Below are 22,710 nucleotides of genomic sequence, written 5' to 3'. Positions count from 1 at the left end.
TACAGAACATAAACATAAAGCTGCAGAGTGAACTAGCACATTAACAACATTTTGTCAAATATTAAAAATACCCGAATAAAGCGTTATGACTAAATACATAACTGGCAGAAGTCTTCATCTTAATGAATACAAAGAGGGTTTAAAGACAAAGACATGCACCAAAATATCACCAAATAACACCTGTTTTTAATGGTAAACTACAACAGCAAAAAGACATTGAATATATATCGAAATATATCTGTTATTTACTGCATAAAAGCAAACTAAAACAAACAAACAAGCAAAAAACTGTTAATCACATAAAATAGAATAATTTCGGCCTATAAAAACATGGATCCTTGCTCTCAAATTCATTATAAGGTAAGTTTAGCATACTTTATTTATATTATTTAATTTTCTTTTTTCTGCCATGTACTTTTACTCACCTTATTTGAGGTATTGTATTATTACATTTATCTCACTTTTACAGTCCTCTGTCTCATATTGTCTACAGACACATATGCATTTCATCACATGTAGGCATCAGGACATTGGTTGTCCACCCTGTTTCCCACCACATAGTTATACAAATAGTTTTACATATGCATACACACAGATATGTCTGGATCAATGCAAACTAAGTGAGTAAGGAATTTTGAAGGGCTGCTATGCCACATTGGTCTCTGTTTTTAAGTCCTTCATCACATAATTGGGCATAATGCGAAGAGTGGGTTGAGAGGGTTATTAGTGTGAGTGGTGAGTGCTAAGAATGCAGTGGATCTGAGAGCTTGGGATGGGGGTGCAGATAATTGTGGAGGCAGTAAACAAAGATAAGATTTTGCATTCAGAAAGCTAAGACTTCCTAAAAACTAAGAATAAATAGAATAAATGATATCTAGGTGGTCTCATTTTGTTTTGTTTTTACTCCATGTTATTGAAATAATAGAGCGTGCACACACACGCACATAAATCCATTCTGCTGCATAATAAGCACCTTCAAGCTCCACACAGCTGCATTTTGCTGTACTTCTGGGCTTATAATTAAGATTTTAAATGCAGCATATTTACTACTGATTGAGTATTTTCTGCACTGTGGCATTGGCTCATCCTCACTGCTGTTCTAACAAATAGCACATTTTCAAATACACTTTGTCTCCAGTGAATATGAAAAAAACCCTTGCTTCTGTGACCTGCTGTTCACGCTATTTTAATTTAATCTCCCAGATTCACGCATTTAATTAAATATGCTGCATTATTGTTATTACTATTATTATTATTATTAGTAGTAGTAGTAGTATTAGCATTAGTATTAGTATTATTATTTGTTAAAATTTTGAAGAACTTTGTAAACCCGCCGCCTAGTTTGTCCTCTGTAATTACACTGCTGTTACCCATATAACTGACACTATGTAGAAAAGATTGACAGTGTGCAATAATAAACAATGATAAATAAAATGATAACTGAATGTCACTGTTTAAATTTACTTACGGACAATATCCATTAAAAAATATTACTGTTATTTTCAAGATAATAAATTATTGCTGTCACGTTGTAATAAAGCTTTAAAAGGGATTACGTTCTTACGTCACTTCCGGTTGTCGTAAGACTAGTAGAAAAAAAAAATCTGTTTGCCATGAATATCAGCTAGCTAGCCACCGACAGCTGTTAGTACACTTGAGTAAAATCATCCATGTCAAGGCAAAAGAGGGAATATCGAAGTCTTGTGCTGCTTCTGTGTACAAATAGGGGCACACCTTCCTGCCTCCAAGCCTACTGTGAATCGGTAAGCAGCTCGCATTTAGGATACCTTGCTAGCGAGCTAGCCGCCGCTAGCTGCTTGCCTCGCTAACGCGAAGTGATGATCTGTTCGACTCGGAGCTGATATTAACGTGTGCACCGGCTAGTGTGCAGCAGCAGCAGCAGCAGCAGCGTGGCCCTTATCTAGCTCATCGGTCGCATGCATTGCTATGCCACCAGTCTGCTGCAGTTATACAGCCAACATCGATGGCTAACACCAGAGGTTGTTATCGTTAACCATGTAGCTACCGTTAGCATATCGCTCTGTGTGACTGTCTGCTGAGGGGGTGTTGTATTTAAGCACTCTTGTCCACCCGTTGCAAGGGTATCTAAATAACCTTAATCTCCCCCTGAGAGTTTAGGAGCCATAGTCCACACCTGAAGTTAAATATTTCATATTTACTTAAGATTATGGGACGTGTGCAATGATGTCAACAACAGCAGACAAATAATGGGTTGTCACATACTTTCCACAAAGCTGATCTCATACGATTCCAGGATGCTATTGACTTTTATAATTGTATATGACCTAAATGTAATCCAAAGCAGCGGGGACTGTTTTAGACTGAGACTCATAAAGCGGTCACGCCTTTGTAACTGTATATTGCCGTGTATAATTTTGTCGTGCTGCGCGACGCAAAACCATTTTAACCATTTCTTTCTTTCTTCATCTTCTTCTTCTTCTTCTTTTTCTTCTTAAAAAAAAAAAGATCCAGCTGGCTCAGTGACTAGACCAGAGGACGTTGGCACCATTGTGTGCCAGTAGATTTCAAGATACTGGGATTTTTGAATCCAGGTACGTCCATAACAGGACATAGCAGGGTTTCCCCAAGGCAGCTGGTTAGCAGAGGTGGTTAAACAATTTGTGTGTACCATCCATCCAAAACCGAATGTTTTATTCACTTTGAAAAACACTCTTCACCAATCAGTCTGTTTAAATTAACTTGTAGTTCTTTTAGCATCACATCTCATCTTCAGTGTAGTTACCAGATGACAGTTTAAATCTTTGCCTCACTGATTAAATATTTTGCCTTTTCTGAATGATGTGATGACACTACTCTTCTCATAAGCTAAATCATCTAACCATCCATCTTTTGCTTATCCAAATTAAGGTTGGTGGGGTGTTGGTGGCTGGAGCTAGTCCAGATAAGAGGCAGGGTACACCCTGGACAGGTTACCAATTTTTGCAGGGTTATTGCATAGAGACAGAACAACCATTCGCTAATCGCTAATTAATCTAACCCCATTCATGACTTTGGCGTGTGGGAGGAGGCTGGACTACCTGGAGAACCCACAAAGACATAGAAAGAACATGTAAAGGAAGGACAGCAGTTCTAACAACTGCACCATCGTAGCGTTGTAAGCTTAATCAGCCAAACAGTAATAAATATGTAAAAAAGATTTTTTTTTAAAAAGAAAGAAACTTTGGGAAACCCTGTTGTGAACTAGTGGTTAAAGGCTTCGCTTGTAGCATGTTGTTTTTGTTCTGTTTTCCTGACTCCTAATTACTCTGTCTGCTGTTTCTGTATTTCCACCAGAAGATGAACGGTCTGTCCATACGAGAGCTATGCTGCCTCTTCTGCTGCCCCCCCTGCCCAAGCCGCATTGCAGCCAAACTGGCTTTCCTCCCCCCAGAGCCCACCTATGCTCTTCTCCCTGACCCAGATCCAGTTTCTGGGGCTGGAGCGGCATCTGGGTCCACCTCTGCGACTGGTCTCCCTTCTCTCGGAGCCCCTGGACTGCGCTCTCGGCTCAGCACTGCTAGCGGAGGTGACAGAGGAGGCGGTGGCGGTGGTGTTGGAGGTGGTGGTGGAGGAGGAGGTGGTGGCAGCAGCAGTGGCAGTGGCGGTGGCAGCAGTGTTGGGAGTGAGGGCAGGTGGAAGCTGCATCTCACAGAGAGAGCAGAGTTCCAGTATTCACAGAGAGAGCTGGACGTGACAGATGTATTCCTGACCAGATCTAGCCGAGGAAACAGGGTTGGATGCATGTACATTCGCTGTGCCCCCAATGCCAGGTGAGAGGCACAGCAGCACCTGGAAACCTTGAGGCATTTTTTGGATAAGTGGATCACAACCTTGTGTGTCTGTATTTAGAATGCAGTTGTTTGTGGGATTTTACACCAACCCTGCCTAACCTTCTTTTTTCCCATTTTCCTGCTTTGTCCCTCAGGTTCACTGTTCTGTTTTCCCACGGTAATGCAGTAGACCTGGGCCAGATGAGCAGTTTCTACATCGGATTAGGGACCCGCATCAACTGCAACATCTTCTCTTATGATTACTCAGGCTACGGCGTTAGCACTGGCAAGCCTTCTGAGAAGAACTTGTACGCTGACATTGATGCTGCCTGGCACGCCCTGCGCTCAAGGTAAGAAGGCCCAAATTCAGTCATTGGTGGGTCCAAACCTAATGGGCAGCAAGCATGAAATGCCATTTAAGTTTTTAAGGGCCACTTACATCACTGACTGGTAACTTTTTGAAAAAAAAAAACCCCAAAACAAAACCCAAATAGACAAAAAACACATTTGGCCCGCTCATGAAAACTTTTTCCCTGCTGACCACAGTAGCTTCTCTCTGTCGTTCAGCCAGTGTAGTCACAGCTAAACAGTGGCTCGCAATCAAACAGTAGGATGACATACTGTGCTCTACATGAAGTGGTGTATCTAATATTCTTCTCTCTTACTTGTCCCACTTGTTTATCTGCTGCCATCATGGTTAATGAGCCTAATGTTGGTAGAAAATTAACATTTCCAGATGGCACCGCAGAGGACGCTGAACAAATAAAACAAGATTCTGGTTTATTTCAACATTTTATTTTTGTGTTTTTCATTGTGGCTTATGCCACGTATGTTTGTGCTTTTCAAGTTTTCTCCCAAACTTTTTTACATGCATGAATCCCTTTTGTTTTTATTTATTTTTTTCTTGTTCACACGAATCATTTTCTTTTCTTTCCCCATCCTGCCAGCTGGCCTAATCACCCTGCCAACTGTGCAAACTGTGAGTGTAACTAGCAATTACAGCAAACAGTAAACAGATTAACTACTGTAACTCAAGCTTATGTGTGCAAGCATAAAAAAAACACGCTTCAACTTTGCATGCTAGTTGCAGAGCAACTAGCCACAACGTGTTCTCTCTTTAATATTCAGGGGTGGAAGAAAACTGTTTAGAGCACAAGTCTGAAAATTAGTGAGAAGTTTCACACTTGTACACTGTGCTCAACATATTTCTGCGTTCAGTGTTTGCACTTGTATAGCATTTGTTAACCTGAGGTAATGTGGTTCTTCTTCACCCACTCTCACACACATTCTCACACCTGATGGCGACTGTGCTGCCATCAGGACAAACTTGTAGTCAGTGTTTTGTCTTGTAGAGGAGCTGGGAATAAAACCACCAACTCTCTGATTAGTGGACAGCCTGTGTCCCTTATTGCCAAGATTTATAGTGAAACGTGAATTTTTGTGTCTCAGGTACGGCATCAGCCCTGAGAATATCATCCTGTACGGGCAGAGCATCGGCACGGTGCCTACAGTCGATTTGGCATCGCGGTTTGAGTGTGCTGCTGTGGTCCTCCACTCTCCTCTCACCTCCGGCATGAGGGTTGCCTTCCCCGACACTAAGAAAACATATTGCTTTGATGCTTTTCCAAAGTAAGTTCACTTCCCAAGACTCCAAACCCGAAGACTGTCGATTTGATTACTTGGAAGTCATTTAGAATTAAGTGAATTATTACAGTTTAATTAAGTGAAAAGGAAACATGACTAGCGTCTCAGTTCTTTTCTGAAGCAGAATAAGTCCATCTGTATGTTCTAACTTCTTTACAGTGTTTATTGGTGCAATAGAGCGATAGTTTGAGACATCATTTTTACATTTAATTCATTTAAAAGTTACAGAGCATGTGTTAATGAACATATCAATGCAAATATGCCCAGATTAGCCTCAAAGATACTTTTATATATAGTCCCTTGCAGGATATTAACATTTTACTTCTAAATGGTGGTGTATAGCAGTGTGATGTGTTTGGGGAATTTGAGAATGTTACTGTGGTCTGTTGAAGATATTGTCATTGACTTGATAGGACTGCTTCATGGAAAAAGCAGATGCACGTTGGGGGTTTATTTATTATTTTGTTAATGTTTATTTTAAATCCTCGTACTTGCTCATTGCTCTGTAAATGTTTTTTTTTAATGAAAGATTGGAAAATTGTACTGTTTTACAACCAAATCGAATGATACAGAGCTTAACCATGTTTCGATTGTTGCTGAAATTATTAGCATTTAGATAGATTGCAGTGAAACCTTCAGAATGACCACATGCTGTTCTTTGTTACAGAAGAAATTAAAAATCTTATAGAACCACCGGTTTCAAATGCAGATCCTCAAAAGACAGAGATTAGATGTAAAATCAATCTGCGTACTATAAGACGTGTTGAGACAAATGCATTACAATGGGACAGAGAAACTGATTCCGTTCTCTGCATTTCCTTAAATATTTTTCCAGCATCGAGAAGGTGTCAAAGATCCCATCTCCAGTGCTTATCATTCACGGTACAGAGGACGAGGTGATCGACTTCTCCCATGGCCTGGCTCTGTTCGAGCGCTGTCCCAAGGCCGTGGAGCCGCTCTGGGTGGAGGGGGCGGGCCACAACGACATTGAGCTTTACAGTCAGTACCTGGAGAGGCTACGACGCTTTATTAACCAGGACCTGGCTGCACAGCATGCCTGAGAAACACACAGCCTCTCTGTGTTTGTATGAATGAGACTGTGTGTGTGTGTGTGTGTGTGTGTGTGTGTGTGTGTGTGTTTGTGAATACGTGTGTGGGGGGGGGGTGGGGGTGGATATAGGCATGTTTGCATAAAAATATAGGTGAAGGGAGGGGGGGGGTCTAAAGGGGATGTGTGATTTTTGGTCACATCTGTGTGTCTTGAAGCAGCACACCTTCAGGTTAAACACAAACACAAACTATGTTCTGTTTCCTGTTTTAAAGGTTAGAACATTTTTAATAAGGATAGATGACACTCTATTCTTTGAAAAACACTAAAAACTACAGTAGATAAAGAAACAACCTCACAGATGCAGTTTTTAATGAGGGAAGAGTTTGATTTGCAGCTTTAAAATGTCTTCACCCGGTTCACAGTGTGCGTTGTCCCAAGAAAAAGGCATCCAGATGTAATGGTGAAGTGTCTGGTGGTGAATGTGTGTGCTAACACTGTGAGTGTTGCTTGTATATTCTTACCTCCATGGACCTGTGACACCTGAATAATGTGTTCACACGTTTGTGTGTGGGTGAGCGCTGATAGAAATGAAGGACATCCTGATGACTTGGACATCTGAGAGTGGAGGAGGCTTATGGAGATTTATCAGATATTGGTGTTTTTTTGTTTTGTTTTCTGTGTCTGTATGTATGAAGAATACCTCCACAGCTTGACCAGTTCTCTCTCCAGTGGACAAACACTGGTCAAGCACGTGCACCCTTCCTCCTCCACTCCTTGTTTACTGTTAATGAACATCCATCTGACTGCCAGGGCATTTACCAAGTTGTTGTCCAGCAAACACTACCCTGCTCCTTTTTTGTGGTTTTGGGGGTCCATCTCCTGTCCTTTGGTTCAGTTATGGTGGAAATGCAAGGGACAAGCCTGGAGTACTGTCACAGTGTTATGGCTGTTAGGTGTCTCATACATTTCTTTTTTTATTTTGTCTCCAAAAAGATCAAAGAATGGCCAGCCTCCCTGTTATTTCCCGGCTGTTACGTTTGACTGTCTGCAGAATTGCAGCTACATGCCACAGGGAATTATTTTAATTTCTTTTTTTTTCCATGTATAGTTTGACAATTTTCTTACCAGGAATTAATAAGTGGTTGAAATGGAAACAAGCCTGTCAGAAGGCACATTAACAGTACTGCTATAGAAAAGCAGGTCTACTCAGTATTTCTCACATCGCATTGATTTGATTGGCTCTTAACAGAAATCTGTTGCCCATCAGGTACTAATGACGTTAAGAAGTTGGAGTGCATGGGTTTGGCAAGATTTAAGGAAAGGTTTGGCAATTTGGGACAAACATACAATTGTTCCAGAAGGTGACTGCACCCAGAAAAGAAGTTGTCCAGCCTGTAACACCCCATAAAACAACTGCATGTCACATACAAAGGGTTATATAGTAAGGTTTATAGTGGCTGCTGAGTGGATTTTGTCACCTTTGCTTAGAGCCAGGCTGGCTTCCCCTCTGCTTTTCCAGTCTTACTTGTAAGCTGGAAATTGCTGGTTGTCGCTTCACATATATATACACAGGTGTGTCATTCATCTCATGTGACTTCCAGCAACAACAACGACAAAAAAAGAAGCAAATATGCACATTTAGCAGATGTCAGATTGTACATTTTAAGCCTGGAGTGCAGCTGTTGAGAAGGTTGTGAATAATTGTAGTTTCTTCTGGTGAATTGTGGAGATTGATGCTCTGGTTGGATTCAGAGGCTCTAAAGGAATAAGGAGACAAAATAGCTGCTCATTTCCCCCTAACCCATAAGATGTTATGTTCATTTTATTCTGAATTACCGTGCTTCATTAGAAGTGTACTGAGAATTTGTAGTCTTACAGCACAAGTTGATTTCGATGTCTTGTTACCGTAGCACTCATCACCAGGGTTAGTCAGCCTCCGCACATTTTTTTTTGTAGCGTGTTTTTGTTGTTGTTTTATTTCTCGTCATGATTGTAATGTGTTTGGTTTAGAATGGGCCATGGGTTGTTTCAGAACCACGCGTGTTAATGGTAAAGGCTAGGAGTGCGATTCGGATCAGGTTGCTGTGAAGGGAGATCATGTCTACTAGCTCTGGTTTAACCTCCGTGGCCCTAAATGTACAGGAGCTCTTTTATGGGTGGCAGCACACTTCATGTGTGACACAAGCCATATTTGAGCCTCTCACTGTTGGTGTGGTGCAGGTTCCACCACACACACAGACACACACACACATACACACACCTTTGCACATCATCACACACATACACACACCCACACACACACACATACTGTCTCATACAGTATATTTACACATTTATATATATCAGATCAAGCATGACGAAAGCAGGTCTTAAGTTCAGCACTATTGTACAAAGTATCCAAAGTGTAATAAGGGTATAAAATGTAAGTTTCTGTGTCTTCTTCATTACTATAGAGTGTGTTCTAAAGGCCAGCATCAAAGATACAAGAGTCCTGTTTGGACTAACAGGCCCTGAAAAAAAGCATGAGAAGGTGCCTACTGCACAGCAGACCCGCCGGTGTCAGTGATAGTAGCTGCGTTTTGTCAGAGGGAACATTTACTGAACTAGCACTGATCTGATTACTTCATTTTGGGAGTACCAGTGGGGCTTGGTAAGCAGCGGAGCAGAATTACTGAACACCACTCAACTTCCTGTTATCATTTTTAAACTGGGGAATATTCCCGGTTTCATCTTGTGTGTGTTTTTTCTGTCTGATTTTTGAATAACGGAAAACTGCTACCTTCTCGAACCAGGGATCTGAGCTGTCGGAAGAATTTGAGAGAGTTATTTATTTCCTCTCTCTCTAGAAGGTAAACAGTGTCTTTGAGTTTTTCGTTGACAGGTCGGGTTATCAGGGAATCCTCTGTATCCACATCTCACTCATGGGGTCAAAGAAACTGTGTGGAAACCTACCGTTTTATTGATGCACCACTATAGTTGATGTACATTGTATCCTCTGGCCTTGAATGTTTATTGATGTGGTGGGGGTTCGCGGGTGGGGTGGGGGGGGGTAACAGTGGGGAAAAAAATGAAACTGTATGCATGTCGTGTTTTGCGGAGCAAATGAGGGGGTGGTTCATTATCTATCGTGTAGTCTGCGGGAGGGTAAAGCTGAACTCACGGCATTGAAACATTGAAGCGCTTTTTAAAAATGAAAAAAAAAAATGGGACATTTGAATTTTTTTATCGCTGATACTAACTGATGTGTTGTTGAGTTTTGTGCTAGAGTGGGGCAGTGGCGGGTGGGTGGGGCTAGATAATATTAGTGGACTGTTTATATGGTTACTGTACTTACCTATTCTATTCTTTGTATTATGATTTGTAATTTTATGTTGCTTTTTTTGAACTGAGAATATGATGTAATGAAATTAATTCATGGGACTGAATCTTGACCTTTTTATGGACAACAAAATAAAATCACTTATTTACAAAAAGATACAATTGGTAGGATTGATTTTAGACAGTCACTGCTTTTTTCCAAAGTCAATAAATTAATAGGTTGGAGTACAAGACCTGAGAGGCAGCGTTTGAAAAATTACAGTTTTGACATAAAGATTTGAAAGACATGTAGAGCTTTAAATTAAAATAGCATGTAATTGTAAATTGCATTTACAATTTATCTAAAACTTATGTAGCTAAATATAGTTTGACACATATAAGGCACTGTGCAAGAGTCTCGAGCCGTCCCTCAGTTCTTTATATTTTGCTTCCAAGCAGCCAGACTCTCTTTTAACCTTTTCTTGAGAAATAATTCTCCAGGCTTTCTCAAAGTCTTTGGACGCTTTCAGTCCGGCCCTTGTCCCTGACCATTTTCAATTTGTTACCATTTCCTTATCTCTAAGAAAATGCCAACAATAACACAGTAAAAAGCATAAAATTGTTTTGGGTTTTTTTTTTTTTTTGCACCAACAAGGTGATTCTCAAAGAACTATTAGCCAAAAATCTCAGCATATCTCTGGATGGTGTGCAGTGTGCTTTTAAAGATTTGTAGGAAACTGACAAGTGTCAGGCCTAAAAAAAAACTGACACAGGACCTGATCAGAAATGGTCTCAGTGGAAGGATGGCTGTCAAGCTGTTCTTAATGAAGGGAAATGGAGAAAAGGTTGAGTTATGGCAAATTACACATGTAGAAAAATGCATTTTAGAAAGTTTCTGATTGCTACAGCATCATTTTTCAGCCTGACAATGATCCCAAACACACTACCATTGCAGGAAAAGCAAACCTGTACAGAAAAACAAACAATGAAACACTATCAGTCATTGATTGGCCTCAACATTATTAAAGCACTGCAGGAACATCTTGACAGAGAACAAAACAAAAGGCAGCCAATATCCAGAGAAGAGCTTTGAATGTCCTTCAAGAAGCCTGGAGAACTATTCCTGAAGACTACTTAAATTAATTACAAGAAAGCTGCCTAAGAGAGTTCAGGCTGTGTTGAAGAATAAAGCTGATCATAACAAATATCGATTTTATTGAATTCTAACCCTTGTTAGAATTCTGTTGTTGCCTTTCCATTTATATTTGCAAATTTAAATAAATTGCATAAACTTTTCATTTTCCTACCAAAATAGAAAGAAACAAAAGGTGGTTGGAGACTTTTGCACAGTACTGTCTACTACATACAATTTATGAAGGGTTGGGCATGAGTCATGGAGCAGTCAAGGAAAACACTGGCTAAAATGTGCACAAGTCCTGCATGAAATAAGTTCAGCAAAATTTAATGATGGGACTAATGAACCACTCACTGACTGTGTTTAAATATCAGAGCCTCAAGTCGGTGTGAAAGTGCAGTGAGTGCAACTGAAACAAATCTCGCCATCTTACGTCTGCGTTTAATGGAAGCGACTGCCCTCTGCTGGCTAATTGTTGTCATTACCAGCCTTCTTCTAAAGCATGCCTACGGATTCCAGCAGTTCATGAGCGCAGTATGAGGCCCTAAATTAATTCTTTAACATCAATTTAAATCACGTAACAAATTGCTTCATTTATACTCTTCTTCATCTTCAGTTTGTTGTCAATGTTGCAGATTGTGTTGATTCCAGAAAAAAAAAAAAAAAAAACGAAAAAGGACAGCCAACTACAGCTAGCTGAGCTCAGCCCTTTATCAGCCAGCAAATAAACATGGCTTCAGCAGACTGCCTCCATATGGCTCCATGCAGGAGAGCCTCCCCTCACTTTCTGATCAGTCAGCAGAGAATCAATGTGGTCCTAACAGAAAATATTGTCCTCCATCAGTCATCCACGTAGTTCACCACATGTGGCCTCGATTCAGACACACCAACAGCATCTTCGCGCTGACCTCCGCCCTCTGTAGAACATCGTGCTACCACAGGAGCTCCATGTCTACTGAGGGGAGTTTAGTTTGTGTGCAATACTGAACATTTCTTTGGACAAACAACAGCAGAACGGTGGCACAGTATGTACAAAAAGGATCATAGCAGTCAAAGATCTCAGCCAACAGCTATGTTTCCTGGTACCTGGTTAAAATAAAACAAGGAGCAAGCATGAGACATGTACTAATCTTTTAATAAAGTAAAGTGGCAATCTTACTATATGAAAATGCAAATGAAACTCCCATGTGTTTGAAATGGTGTATAATAAAAAATACTGAAAATGTAAAAACAAAGTCTTTAACTGCTTCAGGTTGACTCTAATTATAGATGCAAGCCGGTTAAAGTGGAGATAATTTGAACTTAAAATGCGAGGTAGCTCAGCATCTAATTATGCCTCGTACGGCGTAATGACATGTTTTCCATGCACAAATCTACATCTAAACACAGCCTCACAACATCAGAGCAAAAAAAAAAAATCTAAAATCTTAAAACAGGTAAAACAGCATCAATACAGTTTGAGTATTTTGCCCATGTAACTTATTACATCCATTCCCATAACTAAAATGATTTAACTACACTGAGATTCAGGCGTATTTTCCAGCCTGTTGCAAAGCATCATTTCACTGCCTACAGTTTAAAATGCGTAATCCAGAGTGGGTGTGATTCTCCTTGGAAGTCTATTCTTTTCCTTGTGTTATTGTTAAGAACCAGTAAAACTGCTCTGCTCGTGTCTGATCTGATCTCCCAGTAAAAGTCTCCAAAACCGGTTTGAGACATCTCACTTTTTTTTTCCCCATTCCTCAACAGATTTCGTTTTGTGGCTTCCCCTTTGCGTGTGTGTGCATGTGTCTACTCACTCTCTGTGATGTGAAGACCAGTCAGTCAAAGCTCCCAAAGAGTTCAGCTGCTCCTGCAGCGCTAAAATCCTTAGCCCGATGTATCCGGACACCAACAGGAGCAACACCAGCCTACAAACACCCACAGTAAAGTCTTGAATGTGTGTTGTGCAGGAAGAGCTACAGCCTGAGAGTCTAAGATGAGTACATGTTGTACAGGACTAACAGCAGGATATCAGAGACTTGGATCTGTGTGCAGCCTTGATAACATTTCCACAACCAAAGTTTAGATATTTGTCTTTCCTGGAGAGTTTTCAGCCATTCCAGTAAATCAGCATGCCAAGATCCAGTAGATGTGTGAGTGCTTTTGCAGTTTTATACCTCAAAAACATGGATTTTGGTCTGCTGAAAAATTCTACATAAAGCAAAAGATCGTGGTCCTTTTTTCCTTCAGTGTTTTAAGATGCACAGTCAGTTTCAGTGAAATTCACAGCTGTGACTAGAATCATGTTGTCATGGACCCTGGGTTTTGCGCTTTTATGTGCGTCTTATGTGATTTCTTTTGATTTTGATAAGTGATTCATGTTTGATTATTTACAGTTTCCTGCTTTTATCCCCCAGAATTCTGTTCATGTGGACGTAGCGTTTTCCAAGTGACGTCTTCAGTCTCCGCTGACTGCAGGTTTCCCAACCTGAACCCCTGATCAAAGACCTTGGCAAGTGGTTTCTGATCAGTGGTCATGATAATTTTCATATTAATGATCAAGAAATCTTTTCCCTTTAGTTCCTAGTTGACCTAGATGACCTCAGACTAATTAGTTCCTTTTTTGTGTTCCCATCCTGTTCCTTCAGTCTTGTCTGTATGTTTGTCTTTTTGTTTCACTTTAATCTGATCTCCCCGAACAGTTGTGTCTCTTGTTTCCTGTTGTATTTCGCTTATCTTATTTCTTTGTGTCATGTTTCACGTTTGACTTCCTTTGTTTTGTTTTCTTGATTAGTTTCAGCTGTCCTCCCACCTGTTTCCGTTCCTTTCATTATTATAGTTAATGAAATATAGAGGAAATATCCTGAGTTTTATTATTTGTTAGTTTGGTAAAAACTTTAATACGGCTTTCCTGATGAGACGTTGATTGATGCGTTTATTGAGATAAGACTGTGAGGGAATTGCTTTTAAAAAGCTCTGTGTCTTTATTGTAACACCTGCATTGATTTTCCTAAATCTCGCCTCTGACACGTCACTCATACAAGATAAAGAGACTAAAACTGAGACTGAAATGGATAAAAACTATACTAAAGGTAAACAGTTAAAAAGAATTAAAAAAAATAACTGAAAGGTGAAAATCTGCGCTGGAAACTAAACTGAAATAAAAACAAAAAAGTCAAAAATAAATAAAAATAAAAGCTAATTAGAAAATGTGAAACTATAATAACTCTGGTCGGAGTCCCTGGTGGTTGTGTTTCCTTGCCCCGTGTTGTCCCTAAAGATCTTTTTGCACTCTTGTGTGTTACCAGCAATGAAGCTGATTTTTGAATTTATTCCTGTTTCCCTGAGTCCTGCATTCGACCACATAGTTGGTCTACAACACAGAAACTGTGTGAAGGCGCCGTGTTTAAATTTCTAATCTCCTTCCACATCGTCACTGTTCAGATGACTCTAACATCATCACTACATCACTTTTTCTTCCTTCTACAAAGAAACTGCTCACTACAGATTTCAAGCAGTATTTATCTATGAATCTGAAAACTATACTCACAGCACCATGTAGATGTGGAAGACAACACCGAGAGTCTTAATTTCTGGCAGTCGTGTAATGAACCTCCAAATCCACAGTCCAGCTGACAGAGACCAAAAAGATAATAAAAAAAATTAATACTTGTCCTATAATCACGCGACCCTGTATGGCCGCAACATGTGTGTGTTTGTATTTGAATACACACCGCTGTCTTCTTCATCTATTATGCTGTTTTGACGAGTGGAGTTGGTTGTGCTGGGGCCTGAAAAGACATTAAGACAAGTAAGCTCAGCAATTAAACCCCTTAATGTAATTATTTCAAATAGAAAAGTGGACTTTAACAGCTAAAGTCAAAATCATTAAGCAGTGATGATCACCCATCCCTGCTCTTTAGTGTCTTTCCTCTACCTTCACTGGACGTCTGAAGAAAGTTGGTATCAAGAGAGTCACTGCTCAGAAAATCTACACGGTCGTCCAAACTGGAAAAACTGGAGAATTGCTGACAAAGACAGAGATGCCATAAGATAATTTATCACTACGCAGTACGGTGAGATAGTCGCTACAAGATTCCTGCAGCTGCTGAGCGTCAAACCTACAGGATTGTGATCAGCTTCGTTCTCTGCAACGGACAGATGAGGGCTGCTGTTTACAGCCTCCGCCTGTTCGAAACAAATGAAAAACAAGTTCAGAAAAAAACAACAGCTCGTGTTAGTCTGAGAAATGATGCCTGTGTGTCCGGGGAGCAGCAGCAGTACCTGCACATGTGAGCACACACTTTGGAGGAGTTTGTAACACTTCTCACGGTTCCTCAAAGACACAAACGAGTACTGAGAGAGAAAAAACAAACAAGCAGAGGAAAGGCTTAAATCTGGAACTTCATAAACTCCGTGTTTGCCCAGAAAGTTAGTCTGCAATGTCAGCTCGACAAGCTGTCAGGCTCAATGCAGGAGACCCGATCACAGTTAACACAGTGTCCATCATTTCTTTTTACCAGCTGCTAAACCAAGTGATACATTTGTGTCAAGTCAAGAATGAACACTTATTTTTGGAGATCTGTTCATTTGTAAATAAATGAATGCTACCAGATTATTTATAGTCGATGCTACATTCTGCTGCCGGTTTCTAAATGAAAATTGCGTGTACACAGTCGACAAAGTAAAACACATATTAAACAACACATAATAATCATAATAAAAGGTAAAAACTACACAACAAGCAGTCTGAGAAAACAAATGTCCACCAAGGCAGCTCACTCACTGAGCAGCATTTACTTTTAAGGGAATAATATAGTATTTTCTGTACATTCATCTTGTTTTCTTTGTTCTTTTTAAACATACTTTAAGAAATTTGTAGTGCAGAAAAAAAAGTGCAGACTTTTGTTAATTGACCTGTTGCAACTTATTTTCATTATTTTCATTTTTTTTAAATTTGGAAATACTACATGTGTAATATTTGTTTTATTGTTTAGTATTTACCCATTAATTAACAAATATAAAGTGAAAAAAGTTTTGTATTTAAACGGTTATAACCTGTTATTCTAATGTATGTAAGAAAGTCATAATAAAATTATGTCCTTGGTGGATGTAAGCCAAATTTTAAATGACTGTTAACATGACCTCACTCTACAGTTTGATCAGATTTAATTCAGAATTTTTGGAGCTATCGTGTTTACAGACAGAATGACATGCACGCATGCAAAATGCTACCACAACCATGACCTCTATGGTGGAGGTAACAAGAAGCTCCTGATCATCCATGCTTACATGAATCAACTCAGCTGAACTGAAAAGTATCCAGTTAAAAATGATGTTTTCAGTTTTTTTGAGGCCCTGGGATAAACTGGCGACCTGCTCAACTCAAGGTGCACCTGCCTCTCGCCCTGTGGTAGCTGGGATTAGCTCCTGCACCCCCCGCAACCCTGATAAGGATAAGCGGAAGAAAACGGGTGGATGGAGGTAAGAAGTTCAACAATAAAGAAAGATTTCTGGTTTCACAACTATAATTCCCTTTAGATGTAAACTTCGTCATTGAGGCCAGAAACCCTGAGAGGGTTCGCCGTGATACTGAGCACCATAGCAGCCAGCTTATTAGAGAGCAACTTAAGTTTCTGTAAGCTTTTGATCTAAATACTTAACCGCAGAACTACACTTTACATCTGTAATGCAAAGATTCAACCGCTTTAACCAAGTTTACGCTCTGTGCTTTAAAAAAAAAGAAAGAAAAAAATTTAATGTATTTTTAAAGGTGTGTGCTGACCTTCTCTTCAGCAGTTTGTATAGAAAGGATAGACAGGGCTGAGCCATGTTTCTTCACATCCTTTATGCTGGAAACAGGAATCACCACCTGCAGTGTATGAATGGTAATAAGTGTGGTTTTCTTTATAAACTTACAGAGCTCATTACAGTAGAATGACATGCCAAACATTCACAAAGTGAAACAAACAGAAACAAACCACAGAGCAAGTTGCTGTTTCATTCTCTCTTCAGGTCCCTGTATGATAAATGCTAAAAATCCAAGTGAAATACCAGGATTCGGACTAGTAATGCTGATTGATCCTCTATATCTTTATCTAGAAAATCCAAATGATCTCCCTTGATTTTAATTTTGCAGCTGGGAAAGTCCAAGTACTACAGCTCATGTCATCACATTTCAGTGTGTGGCGTAAGTTTGGGTTACCTTGGTGTCTTTGAGCAGCACAGATGAGTAGAAACACACATGGTTCTGAGAAACAAAGAGTTTTCCGTGATACAGCACTTCCTTCTGCAGGGAACACGTGAAAGCTGCAACAGATACACACAGTGTGAAGGCATTAGGTCATTGTTTCTAAGTTGACACCCGCACAACAGCAGAGCCATAGCTGCTGAAACATTTACTGAAGTGTTTCGGCCGTGCAGTCACCCCAGACCGCTTGGAAAACAAAGCATTAAGCGGCACTTCATCTGGCAGCAAAGACATCGGGGACAAAGTGGAATAAGGACACTCTGCGATGCCATTTCCATAATCGATATTCACAAATGAGTTACAACCTCTGGACCTCAGCTCACCGTGTGCCAGGCTGTCCCACACAGGAATCTCTGGAAACAGCTTGTGGAAGCTTTTATTGTGCTTGAAGTACTGCAGGGAATAAAGAAACAAAGGTTTTCCATTCAGACTTGTTTCAGATACAAAGAAGAAGAATCAGGTTTGTTAACTGACTTGAGACCTGCACTCAGCATCAGTATACTAACTTTTGAGCTGCCAACCTTGTCATCAACACTTTTACTTATTTAAACCCTCCAGCAGTTAGAATTTGCTTAGTCTCTGGATACCTGGTAAATGTCAAATAATCAGCCTGCTTTGAACTCCAGTTTAGATCACTCGTGGCTCTAAATTGTCTACTTCCTCATTCATGTAGTTGATAACTGTGTGTATCTGATGTTACATTGTAAAGTTTTCCCACCTGGGATGTCCGAAAATGCTACGAGAAACTAGCTTGAAACCCAGCTAGGAAGCAAGAAGATAAATAACAACCTAAAGGTAACCACAAAGCCCCTTAAATCCAAGTAGAGCTTCATATTGAGGTAGGTTTCTTGGATTCACTTTGTTACATTGCTTTCATGTTGAAACATAATGCATTGCCACTGTGAAAACACGATTCATGGCTGGTTCAGTTCCTGTGCTGTGAATAAAAGGGAACAAGAAGGAGCAGGGTGAAGTGAAGCAGGCTTACCTGATCATCTGATCGCTGAAGATTCTCCTCTGCTATGGTCTGCTCTCTGATGACACAAAGGCACAAGAGTAACACAAATGAGATAAGGAGGTTTTCAGGGAGATTTGTCACAGTCTGTGCAGCTTTAACATTTTAAACCATCCAATACTTAGTAAATGCCCCCCAACCCTGTGTAGTGATAAAGAAAGAGTCTACCTCAGGGCCATGTTGGAGTCAAGGCTCTGATTTAGTTGGCCCTCCAGTTGTACTGCGTCCAGACTCGTGCTCTGTTTATTTTTCTTTTTACTAGATCTAACACTGCTTCTTCTCGTGCCAAAAATTTCACCTCCTTCCACGGTACTGTCCCAAGAGACCGGGATATAAATGTCAGACTGATGATCCAGCTTTTATATCACCCACAGACACACACACACATAAAGATGAAATCAATATAGAACACCAAAAAGGTAATGAAATCACAGCAAAATAGAAATTAATGCATTTCTCCCTGGTGGATGGATGCCAGCTCCTGCATGCTGATGGGGAAAATGTTACAATCTTCAGCTATTTTGTTTGCGTCAGTCACAGAATGACTTCTCACCGAGATGAATGGAGCTCATCAACAGGTACAAGAAAGATGTGTTCACCATCAAAGCACTCTTGAACATTAACAAGGTACAAGAAAATAATATGCTGTTCGTACACTGTCTTCCAAGTCCTTGAGCAGCCTTTTGAGCACCAGCTGTGCCGACTTTCTGTCTGCCTCTCAGACTGGTGGTTAGTCCGCTGTCTCCGGGCAACTGACTTGGCTCTCCGGAGGATGGTTTCACTTTTGCAAAAGCAGCCGCCACAGAGCCCGAGCACAATGAAAAACTGTACTCTACAGCTGGTATTTAGAGCGGCTTTTTGTTTTTACACTGTATGCTTAAAAAGTCAATATCACTGTCAATAAATAAAACATGTACATTAGGCACAGAGGAGGAAATGTGACATATAAAAAAGAGAAAGATAAATACTCACACAGAGCTGTCCAGTGAGAATTTCCTGTTTTTCAGAGTCATGATGGAACATAAACAATTCCGGCTCGCGCACACACAAAGTCATACACTCGAATACATAATGTAAGTGTATAACTTTATGTCTGTAATCCAGGTTTACCAGCTCTGTGCAGGGCTTTGCTTCTCTTGTATTTCCTGGAAATGACTCTAAATCACCAAGGGCCAGGTGAACACAGGTGAGAAAAAAAAGGACAAAGACAGCCTCCTGATGGCTGCCTTTTAATGTTAACCAATTAGCTGTGAGAGGTGGAGCCTTGCATAACAAAACCAATCAGTGAAGGAAGGAGGAAAATCTACACTGATGCAGTTTGCTCCTCATAGGAAGATCTTTCTATGGGCGGCACTGTCTACGTTCACCCTTTGACTTAGAGACACACCTACCAGACCCACACACACCAGCACACACAATGAGAAGGTATGCAGAGACAACCGTCATGAGATTGGGATATGACAGTAACATTGTTGTCTGTCATGCAAACCCTTCAGCCTCCATAGATTAATATCACATAGAAAGAATGACTGACATACAGCAGAGGATAGCGTGACATGACATGTTTTTTATGTAAATATTGCATCACTGTACTGACAGTAACTTAAAAAAGATACTGGCAACCGCCAGTGCTTCCACTTTTGAAATCCTACGATGCTTACTTTTTGTGTTATTGCATTTACAGGATTTTCCCAAAAAATGGACTTCTGAACTTTAGGACACCGAGATTCAAACTTGTTTGAGATTTTAGTAGATACGCCTATGGTATCAATTTGAAAATCTTACACCGCCACGTTCTCCAGTTATTGGACTCAGAAGATTTTCTGAAAACCTGACCTTTAACCTTAAGGCCAAGGTCTCAGAGAGTCAAAACTTGTCCAAGATTTGTGTAAGACCAAATGTTATTGGTCTTACTTTTTTGTTTTTCTTTCTCAAACATGGTTCAATCATAATCTTCAAAAAGTCATGTCTCCTTTCCTATAACATACCTGCAACTTAGGCAAAGTTAAGGAAAATCCATAATATGATCCAAAAAGGCCCAAAAAGCAAACTGTATTACAATGTAACATGAAGAAATACTGTTTGATTTTCCACAAAATTACTTAAAATTACTATTACACACTACTACACACCTTGGCTCGGGTGATTAGAGGATCACCAGGGGGTCCTTTGTCCCTCCTTGGGGGGATACTCCCACTGGGTTTAAATCTGGGACTCTCGGCCATTTGACCTTAGAACTGAAGAAGCTTCTCGGATGAGAGGTGAAACGTCTTCAAGCAACTTAAAGAAGTCCAGACGCTTTTCTTTGCAAACTCCTTTGACTACGATGACCTGGATGACTGAGAACCTTCACAGACTTAAAATTACTATATTACTTTGTATAATTAGTGTCTCCTTTCCTGTAAAATACCCAATTTAGACACTACTTAAAATTAGTTATGCACAACTTAAATTTACTTACTCTATAATTATTTCCTTGTTTCTTGTAAAAACCTGACTTGTTGCCCCCTTGTTCCAGTGTTCCCACCTTTTAAATATATAGGTACGTATAATTACCAGGGAGTTACACCAGGTAGTTAAATGGAAGACATGATTATAAAGTGTTACCAAATCATTTGGTCTCAAAGTAATGAAAAAGTAGAATTGCTGATGCTTGCTAACTTCTCCTTAAGAGTCTAAAAGAAAAAGCTCAACATTTTAATTAGTAATTTACTGCACAGGACTGTGGGTGATTTATGAATGCTGTTGCTGAAGGTGATTTAAAGACTGCAAAAGCTGAAGCTAGTGCCTTTTTCCTGTTGTACATGATTCATTTGCTGCGTGTTTAATTTCTATTGTTGTGTTTAGTTCATTAGTTACTGCATACTGTTCTTCCAATGGCACAGTTGGTTTCACTGCACATTATCTAATAGGATGACAAATATGTTTTTGTGAAAAGTCAGTTTATGCGTTGTAAATAAAGTCCCTCTCTACAACTGTAACAGGTGACATTACACGTCTCCATTCGTTTTCTTAATAGCATATATAAGTTAGGGTGCAGGGGGAGTCTATCCCAGCTGTCCTGGGGCCAGAGGCAGACATATTGTATTTAAGTTGAATTTTCAGGAAATTATCATTTATTTGAGTTTTATTTTTATAGTAAATTTGTACTTTTACTCCCTACATTTTATCAAAAATGCTGGGTTCGTTACTTCCACAATAAATAAATAAATAAATAAATACGAACAAATCATACATATATATATATATATATATATGAAAGAAGCAAGGTGGCAGGTAATTTTTCTAATAGCTCAGCAAATCTGGGCAAACACGCGACCTGTTTGTGTGCAAAGGTGAAGTTAAAAGTAAAGGTACTGCTCCTGTAGTTCCCAGACGGAGAAAAGAATGTGAGACAAAATCACTCCGAGATGGAGAAAGATATCAGAAAGACAAAAGAGGAAGATACCAGATTATTTTTAAACATAAGCACTACTCATTTAGATTTGATAAACCAGAAAATTTAAAGCTTATGTGTAATTTCAGTATTTTTTTAACAGATATCGAAGCTACACAAGATTTGTTGCTTAAGTTATGTTGTTTATACGGTGAAACGTCCTGCAAACCAAATTGAAGTATAACAACTTATTAATTTTTAAAGACTGCATGAAAATTCCAGGCAGTTTAGCACAGGCGAAGGTATTGTGGCAAAGTTTACAGTTATGCATTGTGTTAGACTTGTGCAGAGTGTCTGTGGTGTTCATGGTCAGAGTTAGGTTACATTTAGATTCACTCATTGAATTGTACCTGTATACTAGCTTTATACTTATATTACTCATTTATACTGTATAGTTTATACTTTATACTATCAATAATAAAATAGCATTAAAAAAAATCTACTTGTGCTCACGTTGGAAATTACTGTAGCTTTTTCTGACTGTTTTTCTCCACCTGCCAAACCCCACTTTAACCTCTGGGTCTATTCATTTTTCTATTATAGGTTTGGAGGGAAGCTCACTCATCTACAATGCAGGCAATAGCAAAAATTGCTATTACAAAAATTGGGCGATCGTGGCTCAAGAGTTGGGAGTTCACCTTGTAATCGGAAGGTTACCGGTTCGAGTCCCGGCTTGGACAGTCTTGGTCATTGTGTCCTTGGGCAAGACACTTCACCCGTTGCCTACTGGTGGTGGTCAGAGGGCCTGGTGGTGCCAGTGTCCGGCAGCCTCGCCTCTGTCAGTGCACCCCAGGGTGGCTGTGGCTACAACGTAGCTTGCCATCACCAGTGTGTGAATGGGTGGATGACTGGATATGTAAAGCGCTTTGGGGTCCTTAGGGACCATAAAAGTGCTATATAAATACAGGCCATTTACCAAAAATAGTTCCTTTATTAAGTTTCTCTGCTTGTGTTCTACGCAACAGATGTTCAAGCTGGGTACATTCATTAGAATTGGATCTAAGTCGACATTAATATTAATATGACATGAGGTTCAGATGGCTTGGCAAATAAACAAAGATCAACTTTTTTTTGGTATACTTTCACTACTTCTTCACTTTGACTTGAGT

The 22,710-nt window shown here is 39.8% G+C and overlaps 2 protein-coding genes across 5 annotated transcripts; one reads left to right on the top strand and one right to left on the bottom strand.

Annotated features, from left to right (window-relative positions):
• Positions 1-1,586: 1,586 nt before the first annotated feature.
• Positions 1,587-9,959, top strand: LOC116319264 (alpha/beta hydrolase domain-containing protein 17A-like). The gene is made up of 6 exons (XM_039602319.1): positions 1,587-1,763; positions 2,488-2,573; positions 3,316-3,791; positions 3,947-4,141; positions 5,241-5,420; positions 6,271-9,959. The coding sequence occupies exons 3-6, from the start codon at positions 3,319-3,321 to the stop codon at positions 6,494-6,496; spliced, it is 1,074 nt and encodes a 357-aa protein (XP_039458253.1). The 5' UTR covers positions 1,587-1,763; positions 2,488-2,573; positions 3,316-3,318; the 3' UTR covers positions 6,497-9,959.
• LOC116319272 (GRAM domain-containing protein 2B-like) lies at positions 9,908-19,335 on the bottom strand. Of its 4 annotated transcripts, none has more exons than XM_039602320.1 (13): positions 19,138-19,335; positions 18,334-18,521; positions 18,139-18,184; positions 17,474-17,543; positions 17,106-17,209; positions 16,686-16,772; positions 15,185-15,256; positions 15,026-15,088; positions 14,838-14,928; positions 14,635-14,691; positions 14,451-14,532; positions 12,718-12,828; positions 9,908-12,004 (listed from the first exon to the last, which is right to left on the bottom strand). In XM_039602320.1, the coding sequence occupies exons 1-13, from the start codon at positions 19,219-19,221 to the stop codon at positions 11,989-11,991; spliced, it is 1,071 nt and encodes a 356-aa protein (XP_039458254.1). In that variant the 5' UTR covers positions 19,222-19,335; the 3' UTR covers positions 9,908-11,988. The 4 variants fall into 4 exon arrangements, with proteins under 4 accessions (XP_039458254.1, XP_039458255.1, XP_039458256.1 ...); XM_039602321.1 differs by having other exon boundaries at positions 18,334-18,477; XM_039602322.1 differs by lacking the exon at positions 19,138-19,335 and adding an exon at positions 18,821-19,124.
• Between the last annotated feature and the right edge of the window lie 3,375 nt (positions 19,336-22,710).

This window comes from Oreochromis aureus, linkage group 18, assembly GCF_013358895.1.
Source record: "Oreochromis aureus strain Israel breed Guangdong linkage group 18, ZZ_aureus, whole genome shotgun sequence".
In the NCBI taxonomy this organism is placed as follows: Eukaryota; Metazoa; Chordata; class Actinopteri; order Cichliformes; family Cichlidae; genus Oreochromis; species Oreochromis aureus.
Note: the sequence above shows the minus strand (reverse complement) of the source record. Positions and strands in the feature narration are given on the sequence as shown.